This window comes from Protomyctophum bolini, assembly GCF_963924005.1.
Source record: "Protomyctophum bolini genome assembly, chromosome: 22".
NCBI lineage: Eukaryota > Metazoa > Chordata > Actinopteri > Myctophiformes > Myctophidae > Protomyctophum > Protomyctophum bolini.
Window position 1 is genome coordinate 24,117,474 of NC_137883.1, and position 10,825 is coordinate 24,128,298.

The 10,825-nt window shown below is 43.3% G+C and overlaps 2 protein-coding genes across 2 annotated transcripts; one reads left to right on the top strand and one right to left on the bottom strand.

Moving 5' to 3' along the window:
* Positions 1–5,627: 5,627 nt before the first annotated feature.
* Positions 5,628–7,379, bottom strand: LOC308310064 (very long-chain specific acyl-CoA dehydrogenase, mitochondrial-like; the record flags this gene model as incomplete). The annotated part of the gene is made up of 1 exon (XM_080756121.1): positions 5,628–7,379. The coding sequence occupies exon 1, from the start codon at positions 7,362–7,364 to the stop codon at positions 5,628–5,630; it is 1,737 nt and encodes a 578-aa protein (XP_080612247.1). The 5' UTR covers positions 7,365–7,379.
* An 849-nt stretch (positions 7,380–8,228) lies between these two features.
* Positions 8,229–9,329, top strand: LOC308309714 (kelch domain-containing protein 3-like; the record flags this gene model as incomplete). The annotated part of the gene is made up of 1 exon (XM_080755631.1): positions 8,229–9,329. One exon carries the CDS (start codon positions 8,229–8,231, stop codon positions 9,327–9,329), a length of 1,101 nt encoding a protein of 366 aa, XP_080611757.1.
* Positions 9,330–10,825: the final 1,496 nt, after the last annotated feature.

The window sequence follows — 10,825 nt, forward strand, 5'->3', positions numbered from 1 at the left end:
ATCTTTATTCACAGACAAGAGAGTGCAGGGATCCGTATGGCTGCTCCGCAGAGCTCGGGTCCCGGAAACACTGGAGAAGAGAAGGTTGAGTCAATGGCAGAGGAGAGAAAATAATAGCACAGTAACGGCGTGACATTTAACTGTCTTAACTCTAAGCACTGAGGACCTAAGTCTGGCTGTCTAACTTTACCAACCGTAGACTGGTGAGGAACTGGCACAGAACTCCGGGCGGGGCTGGCTCTCGTAACCGTAACAATTTTGTCTGCTATTTTCATATATTTTCAACGGCATCCTAAAATGCACTGTATACAATTACAAATGTAATCCAAATGTGTTGCACGCGTGTGTGTGTGTGCGTGCAATGCATGCGTGTGTCGCGTACACGTGTGCGTGCGTGTATATATGCATGCATGTGCGTTTGTGTGCGTATGCATGTGCATTTGCATGCTAATGCAAAAAAAAAGACTGCAGGTCAAAATGAAATGCATGCTCCATATTTCAGTTCACTGCAGCTCAAGTCCTTGCTCCGGCCAACTATACCGTCACATGACGGTATAATGCTTCTGTATATCGATTTACTAACTTTAGACATGATTTACATTTGTATTTGGATGCATCTCTAGTTTTCATGGGTCGAATGTCATGCTCAAGATCTGTGCCTCCAGCAATGCTATATATTATTGACCCTTGCTATTCACTCTGCATGAGTTATGGGTTTCTTGGCATATAATGTACTGTACGTGCAAGAAACTGTAGCAGATGTTGATGTGTGTCTTTTTATGGACTACAGTCGTTCTAGTTGGGGAGCAGTTGTGAATGCCACATGAATATCGTTGCTGTCGGGCCGAAAACTTGTATCTCATCTTTGATTTATTTTTTCTTAAATAATGCCCTACTTCATCAGACTACATTGTCACAAAAAGTATAGAAAAACTTGCTGATCTACAAGTTCTAATATAAATAACAGATCTATAACCTACAACGCCTCGTGGTGCGAGGCGTTGTGAGCTTGTAGATCGGCTATTTTCCAAAGTTTTGCCTCTTTCTTATATTATTTGACAACTTGGTCAATGTTTGACCAGTTTGTATCGTATAGTTGGTTGATTACTTTTTGGAAGGCATTACAAGGGTCTTAAAGTCCTTAAATGTCACTTCACTGCCATCTGGACAGACAGACTATCGTTTGCTTAAAGAGTTCAGGAGAATAATGACTGAGGGGAAGAAGCTGTTTCTGGATCTGATGGTTGAGGTCTTGAGGCATCTGTAGCCCTTTCGCCTCTGTGAATGGGAGATCCATGGGAACACAGGTTTCGCCTATAGGGCTGTCCCGAATGGATCGGGTGATCAGAAATTGGGGCCGATCACGGGATCGGATCGGGAGCCAAAAAACGTGATCGGGACATCCAAGTATCAATATTATATCCATACCATGATATTAGACTGGAAATTGTCTGTGATTTGGGATATTGTACTATTGTGATATGGCATAAACGTGTTCTATAAAATATAAATATCGGATCTGGAAAAATATGTATCGGCAGATGCTCAAAATCAAATGATCGGAATCTGATCGGGAGCAAAAAAGAAGTGATCGGGACATCCCTAGTTTTGGACATACAAGGTTTCCACACGTGTGGACAGCCATGGCCACATGCAGGGGTGAATGGCCTCCCATGCAGGCTCAAACAGCCACAGGCAACAGAAACATTGGTTTGCTGTAATCATGATGAATCTCCCACCACGTCAGAGCACGGCTCTTTACATGGCTGATGAATGAGTGGGTTTTAATTACTTATTGAAATGGGATGCTCATCAGGTTGTTTACGCCATAGCCTTGGAGAGCCACGTGCAGTGCATACAACTCAGTCATTGAAACTTTCCTTTCTTGGTATGTTTCTTTTTGCCCATATTGATTGTGTCAGATGTAAAAGTTGAGCATATTAATTAAATTCCCCGTTAAGATATGAGGCCGATTCTACAATGACTTCTAAATCAGTAGTTCTCACACTTTCAAGATTTTTGAAAAAAAAAAAAATCATATAATTTCTGGGGTCCTTGACATGAAATAGTTTCAGAAAACTGTCAGGATTTAAAAGACATTTTGTAGAATCTGGTCTCAGTCCTAAATGGGTTAACCAGAAACAGGATCATGTCTACATCTACATGACTATATACTTCCTTCTGTCATTAAAACTCTGTCGGTCGACTCGTTCAAAGCATAAATTGGCCGGACAAGCTGTCTCCTGTGCATCTCCTTTGTTAACTTGCTAAATTCCTGCTTCATATAAGTTTTAGCTAGATTAGAAGACCACCCCTAACCACTTGCAATAGTGGTTCCGTGTATTATCTACCATAAATATTGGTTACAATGTTTTATTCAGTAAAATAAGTCCTGGATCGCAGCTTTAATTATGTTTTTATTAATGAATACGTCCCGTTTTTATAGATATACCCAGGAGGAGACACTACAAAGTATTTAAAAAAAAACACACATTTGCAATATGCATAATAAAAAGGAAGGTACAATCAAATTTGATGGTTAAGTCTTAAGTCTTTAGTCTACTTACAAACATTTCCCGTTTTATATTTTATTATGGTTTGCCATTAAAAATGCATGCTAATGAGGAGTTAATCATTAACTTAGAATACAACATGCACCCAGAAACTACACAATTTCTCCCCTGGTTCACTTTTAATCATAAACAGCATCCCACCACCTCCACCTTGAGGGGAAATTCTAACAAAATATAAACAAATGAACTATAACACAATGAATAAATGAAAAGACATAAAAAACCCATTAAACATTCAGGTTATTAATTATGTACACCAATACTCACATATGAACCCCCTCCCTCACACTTTTAGTTTAGTAGTCAGAGTGTAGAATGAACTGTTACACAAAAGATATATACTGTAATATATCTATGCAGTAATATCTATATTGCATGCATGCATATATACCATACATACTGTATACCTTCACGTATTATGCAAATATTTACATTCATATAGGCCTCTGATTTATCAGAAACCCTAGCAGGTTACTCTGAACTTGTTCAATCCCATTTTTCGAATTCACTATATAGGTGTAGGTAGGTATATTTTAACCATCATTTGAAAATCATTTTTTATGGCCAAATAGGCTATAGTAATTGGCTCAATAGACGGTATGAGTGATACAATATGCTAGCCTTTCAAGTGTAATAGTGTATTAGTTCTATTCTGGATTTTATTCAAACTAAAGTGCAACATGATTTATCACAATCCACATTGTGAAGAACACATAATCTTGTGGCATAACAACAAGATCATAGGATATGTTTATTTATAGATGTGTTGGAATCCTGGATCCAAAACAATGGGTTTAATGTACAGTTGGAACCAAGCGTTACATCAATATTTTGTTAACACTTGTTCCAAAATTAGCCCCGATTAGCCTCGAACAAGCACAGAAAGAATGAAATTACTATACATAGTTCTATCTACTGCATCTGTATAAGGCATATTTGTGAAGAAGGAATTACACTTGCCTTCTACCATAAGGAACCACCTTATTCCTTGTGCAAAATTAATGAAGTTAAGAGAAGATAAGATATCAACTTTAATGTCCCCTTTAGGGGAATTTCTTCTGGACTCAACCCTGCACTTTATCACAGCAGATAAATGTCACACATCACCTGGAACCCCCTCAAGGATGTCCCTCCAAGTCCCCAGACCCCACTTTTAGAACCACTGTTATCAATCAGTGGTTCCCAAACCTTTTATCTCGAGACCCAAAAGACATTCTTCAGGACGGGAACCCCTTTTGATGTTTTAAGCATTATGTTATACTTTAGCTATTGAAAAATAGCACATCTACAAGCTCATAGCGCGGCACCGAGTGCCTCGCTACAAGCTTGTAGCCTGTTTTTTATTTTTATTTTTTTAATTGAAATTGTAAAAAATAATAAATTAACTTGGTTCTTGCATGCAGGCCAGAGACATATCAGTGATTGCTTTATTCATAGATTGCTTTCATTACAAGTCTGTGTGATAATCTCCCTGTCTTCACTTAGCTTCCTGAAGAATAGTGTTCCTTTTGCACAATTATCAGTTACATTCTATGCCAGGTCTTAAATGCCTTAAATGGCTTTGAATTTTCCGTGATTGATACAGTCTCTCTTTAATTATGTATGGTTTGCTACATTGTTGTTAGGGTGTACACTGTACAGCTATTTATTTCTGAGGTATTGATGATGAATTGCAACAGAACATGCAAACCCCATTAACAAGTAAATGCTCCAGTACATTTGAGGACCTATAATGGGCTTCTGATTATAATCATTTCAACAGCACCATGCAAATGCTCACCCAGCACCGTGTAAATGCTCACATGGCAGCTGGAAAACTGTGGTACAACCCCGATAATGTATGAAATGCAAATAAAACATATACAGTACACTTTAGACTTAGACCTAAAATCAGTAGTACAAAGAATGATAGATGTACTTTTCCCCCATATATTGTAATATTACTTTGATACCTGCGACAGAGTGATCTCTTTCATTATTGTTTCATTATTATCGTCTAATTATTGTTTCACACGATATTTTTAGTATCGTGCTGACTGCTCACCAAGTATTGCATAGCAAATACTGTAGACTTCCTCTTTAAGCTTTATTGATAACACATTACCAACACAGTCTCAATATATCAGCTATATATATTTACCAAGTTATATTTTCAAGTAAACCATCTTTGTTTTTTACCTCATCAGTTGTGAGCATTTTTATTTTATTTTCCCAGTGTCTGTCACTCCACTACTTGGCTGTAGACTTTCGAAAATGATTTTTTTTTCAAGCATGCATGGCATGACAATACAATTTATATTTCAGAACTTGAAGGGATTTTGCTCCACAGCTAATTTGCACACACACTGTGCGTCCAATTTAGAAACAGTTGGCATTCATCATCTGCTATACACCTGGGGCACAGAATCAAGGGACTCGGCATGTTTGGATTTGCATAGGGTCTTCTCACAGGAAGAAAAGTTTTGTCAATGAGGCTCTAGCTTGACTCCTTTGTTGTGCTTTCATCTGAGTGATGCTGCCAGAGTTGTTTTTCGTCTGTGTTTTGATTGATTGTTCTTTGTATCTGTCAGATCAACAATACACATTCTAGTACCATTCCGTCACAGATTGTTGTCATAATTATTATCTTATTATATCTACAAAGACGAGTGATCACCGTGCTGTCGCAGTTTGTATAGCACCTGTTCAGCATCATAACATGATGAGGTTCAATAACTGCTGTTCAAACGAATGAAAAACATGGAAGTTCTGGCATTAACAATACCTTCTGTTCCACTTTGGTCCCTCCCTCTAATGGTTGAAACGTAACATTCAACTGCCAGCTGCACCATTAAATGTCAGACGCAAACGCTCTGTAATGGAAAAACATGGAATTACTAAAAAAAAGTATTAATATTATTATATTTTAATTATTCCATTGACTCCAAGCCCATACTATTGCAACACATTTACCTGAAAGCTATACCTTTTGTTAGGGAGATGAAGGGTCCCGACCCATCCGACTTCGAGCGGTTGTTTGTAAAGGTGAAATACGGCTTAAAGGGGGTAGTGTGTTCAGAAGCCCAGGGGGTGAGGGGCCACCACTCCTCCATTGTCCACCATGGCTGTGGAGATGGTCCTCAGGTTCTTGAAGATCTGCCTGGACTGACTGGAGCGCAGGGACCTGACGTCCTGTGTGATCCTGCCATGGGCCTCCATACACCACGTCTCACACAGCATCTTCTCATGCTGTGCCGAAGGGTGGCCTTGACTCAGAGAGCGAGACGCCCTTGACAGGACGACCACCATGGCATACAGGTCAATGGCGCTGTCAGCCACTCTCGTCAACACGAACTGTTCATCAACGATCCTCTTGCCATGTTTGACCAGCAGCTCTTCGATGACACTTCCAAATTGTCCAATGGCCTTTTCCGTCAATGCGCCACTTTGGGCCAACTCGGGGTGCACAGTCCCCTGCAGTGTCAACCCTGTGCCCAAACCTACCTTCCTCCTGGCTCTCTTGCTGATCTCTCCTACCAGCAGCCCAACATTGCCCAGAGGGTTCCTCAAGGCCTTTTGTAAGCTCTGAAGATGATGTCCAGCACTCTGGAATCCGTTGAGTGCTACAAACAGCCTCAGGATGTCATTGGTGCCCTCGAAGATCCGGAAAATCCTCAGGTCTCTCATCACTCTCTCGACTCCAGCATCCTTCATGAAGCCCATGCCACCCATAACCTGGATGCACTCGTCAGTCACTGTCCACGCCGCCTCTGAGGCAAAGATCTTGCTAATGGCCGCTTCCATCTGGAAATCGGTCGCCCCGCTGTCCATGTTTCCACTGATCATGTAGGCCATTGACTCGGTGACGTACTGCAGCATGGCCATGCGGGCCAACTTCTCCTGGATAGCTCCGTATGTGTGGATCTTGCTCCCAAACTGGATCCTGTTCGCTGCATGATCCACAGCTTTGGCAATGGCTCCCTTCATGGTGCCTGAGAGGGCGGCGGCCATGCCAAAGCGCCCGTTGTTCAGGATGTTCATGGCCACCTTGAAGCCTCCGCCTACTTCGCCCAGCACACAGTCAGCCGGCACACGCACGTTCTCGAAGTAAACCTCGGCTGTGTTGGACGCCTTGATTCCCATTTTCTTCTCCGGTGGACCATGGGTGACTCCTCCAAAGCTCCTCTCCACAATGAGGGCAGTGATCTTGTCTTTCATCTCTCCTGTCTCGGGATCCTTCATCGGGGTCTTGGCAAACACTGTGAATATCTCTGCCAGGCCTCCGTTGCTGATCCAGATCTTGCCCCCGTTGAGTGTGAAATACGTCCCACAGGGGGACTGGACAGCTGTGGTCTTGATAGAGGCGGCGTCCGAGCCACTGGCAGGCTCAGTCAGACAGAAAGCTGCTATGTGCTCTCCTGTGGCCAGCTTGGGCAGGTATTTCTCCTTTTGGGCATGGTTGCCAAAAAGCAGGATGCCCTTGAAGCCAATGGACTGGTGGGCACCCAGGGTGATGCCAACGCCCAGGTCATACATGCCGACGATCTCGACCAACCTGGCATACTGTGTGTTGGTGAGGCCAAGGCCCCCCATGTCAGCAGGCACTTGCAGGCCAAAGGCCCCCATCTCCTTCAGTCCCTCCATGGTGTGGTCCTCCACCTTTTCCAGGGTATCATTCTTCGCTGCGTCGTTCACCTCCTCAAAGAACTTGCCAACGGGCCCCACCAACTCTCTGAGGAACTGTTCCTGCTCTTCATTCATAACTGAGGGGTAGGGGAATACTTGAGGTGTGGTGATCTGGCCCTTGAACATGTTGACGGCAAACGATTTGGATTCTGCGCTGACTGCTTTCCTCTCCGCCTTAGAACTGGCAGCGTCACTGCCCTTTGTAGCTTGGCTTGCGTAAGGACGAGGGAGGGCTACGACAACAGCAGTTTGTCTGTGAGCCCCGGCTGCAGAGCGGAGAATGGTGCTGCATAATGAGGAAGACTGGTTCCCTTTACGAAGAAGCAGCAGCATGTTTTGTTTATTTGTTTACACTGGCCTGACTATGATATAACATTGACTTTCTTAATTAACATTAGTGCTCACACATTATGTGTAAGTAGAATGTTTTGGGGGTATGGATGTAAGCTGTGTGTAGTGTCTTCCTGTTGGTGTATCCTTGTCACGGAGGTACATTGGGTTGTTCTGCTAATATTGTTTCCTATTTCCTATTGTTGGTTCCTCTGTTGACATACATGTGCAGGTAATCAAATATGTGGCATGTTCGAAGTGCTGCAACTAAACGACATAATGTCTTTCTCTTAGAGCTTTCCGAAATCTACAATCAGGGATCTATTATTATTTTAATAACCTGTGCGAGTGTGCAATGCACATTGTCAGATATAACTATGATGTAATCAATATGATGTCAGCCATCTCTATATTTGGACATGTACAGACACATGTCAATGGCGTAATGTCAGTCATGCCCAAATATGGATGGAGGGTGATTCAGAAAATAAATTATTTAAAAAACGGTGGCTCGCGAACACTTGGGGCTGATCCTATCGGAGTACTCCTTGTCCAGATATGGAGTTCTTTGTGTGACGTTTGTGCCGCTGTACCGGTAAAAGTGCTTGCGAGACGCAAGCACTTCATCAGTCTACATGGACTGTGGTGCGTTTCACTGCAATGTTGTGTTGGACGGTGCAACTCAGAGGAGGGCCAAACATATTTCCTGCTGCCGTGGCGGTGGGGTACAAGGTGTATTCCTTTGGCGGGTACAACAACCAGAACGACTGGCATCAGATCGACGTGCACGTCTTCAACACAGTGTCTTTACGTTGGACGAAGTTGCCTCCCGTGACAACCGGAAGAGAGCATCCCCCCGAGGTCCCCTCCAACTGCGTGTGCCACGCTGCCGTGCTTATAGAGGACACCGTCTACATATGGGGCGGAATATTCGATTTTGAGATAGATGACAACGACGATAGGGTTACCATAAACGGGTTCAGCTGCAACATCCTTTTTGCCTTCGATGTCGACACCCACAGATGGTTCAAACCCAATGTTTCTGGGACCGTTCCAAAGGCGAGGTTCAGTCACTCGGCTTGTGCCTTGGGGCAGGTCTTGTATGTCTATGGAGGCAGCACTCTGACTGGATTAATTAATGACACCTTCAAGCTGGACACCGCCACAATGATCTGGTGTTTAATTAACACCCGAGGCAGAGATGCATCCGTTTCGGCATGCCACTCTGCCACCATCATCGGGACGAGGATGTTTATATATGGCGGTCGAGGAAACAACAATGAGATCTACAACAACATCAGGGTCTTTGACACGGACACCGACTGCTGGGTGACCACGCCCTCACAAGCCCAGCTTCTTCCAGGAGGACGTGCGTCTCATCCAGAAGGACGCATGTCTCATTCAGCCTTCACCTACAACGAAGATCTTTACGTATTTGGTGGCTGCAACTTCCAAGGTCAGGAGATGATCTTCAACGATCTGTGGAGATTCAACCCACAGACCTTCTTCTGGACGAAGGTTGAGCCCAAGGGCAGCGGCCCTGATCAGTTGATTATGTTGAGCTGTTGCGTCGTGGGACACCGCATCGTCCTCTTTGGACGATACAAATCGTTCACCCAAGACGATGGCCTGTACATCTTAGACTTACTTCCTAGTCTGAGGACATTATGCAAGATAGCCGTTATTCAGCACGGCCTGGAGCTTTCGGGACTTCCACACTCCATCAAGTGGGAACTGGGAGCTATGACCAACGGAAAGTGAAAAGATGACAGCCATAATTTGTATGGATTTATTGTTATTAATATATTCTTTTTTTTAGGGCCTTTTCGGAAATTAGGTAATATGGCAGCCAAGTCTATGGGCTTTTTAAACGTTTGTTTAGAGTACTAAACGTGATGTCATATGGCAGACAAGTCTTCTATGGACTTTTATGTTTGTTTAGAGTAGGATGTATGTTTAAACGAGTGTGATTTTTAAATAACCTCGGATCCACTGTCGCATTTGAGCACCAAATGCAGAAGAAGAGGGCACTTCCGGGTGCTTCATGCACTGGGTGAGCAACTTCATTGAAAAGAATAGGTGGGGGGACGTCGTTCTCTATATTTTAACTATAGGAGTTCGACACGGACATCATCGATATGACTTGCATATACGGATGAATACACTTTTTGTTACCGCCGTGCTCTGGCTCTGGTGCGATATCCTTTTAGATCAACAACAGTTATACAAGTAAAGGGTCACTCTCTCTCTCAGAGTGGCAAGAGTTGACTTTTTCATTATAGCTACATGTCTCTAAAATGAACAAACGTTTCAGCTATCCATCTGAACTATTTGTTCATTTTAGAGACATGTAGCAATAATAAAAAAAAGTCAACTCACTGGACTCTGACAGCTACAGATGAGACGGTTGCAAAGGGCTGGCCTGCCATTGGCACGTCAGGGGAGGAAAGTAAGAGACAAATCAGCAAGGACAAAGGGGGAAGAATTGCTTTACAGGGAAAGATCAGCAAGGTGTGAAGACACATGTCATGTCTGTATATGTGCTCCACTGAACACATATCATTCCAGTTGTCAAATATTGCCACCAGGCTCGAAGAAGCAAGGAAACGGTCGGGGCTGTAACTCTTGATTATTGTCTTAACAATGATTCCGTCCATTCTTTTTGTTCATATCCTACTATGAAATGAAGAAACCGACGTCTGCCAGAACTGTGTTTTCTCCACAGTGGGTTGACTAACCCACTAATATATATATATATATATATCTACTGACTTGGCTAAGCAATATCCATTGAATCCATTGTATGGGTATTTAGTGCAGTACCCTTTGTAATAGTACTTGGAGGACATCGATCCTACGACATCATATTGATGACATCGCAGATCTCCACATTTGGGCATAAAAGGTACACAGACCGACAGATACAGTGAATGTTTTCGGTTCTGCATAACCGCTGGTCAGACCGAATGTCCGATCAGCAAAACTTACCATAACGTTTAAGTCCAGACACAGACGTTCATCTATAGATAGATGACAAAGAATCACGTGTATACCACCCCGAACTATTTGTTCATTTTAGAGACAGGGCGGCGGTGGCTCAGGGGTAGAGTGGATGGATGGTAACCGCAAGCGCAAGGTTGCCAGTTCGAACCCGGGCTCCCCCAGAGTTAGTGTCGAAGTGTCCTTGAGCAAGACACCGAACCCTTCCTTGCATGGTTTCCGCCGCCATCAGTGTGTGAATAGGTGAATGTAATGCA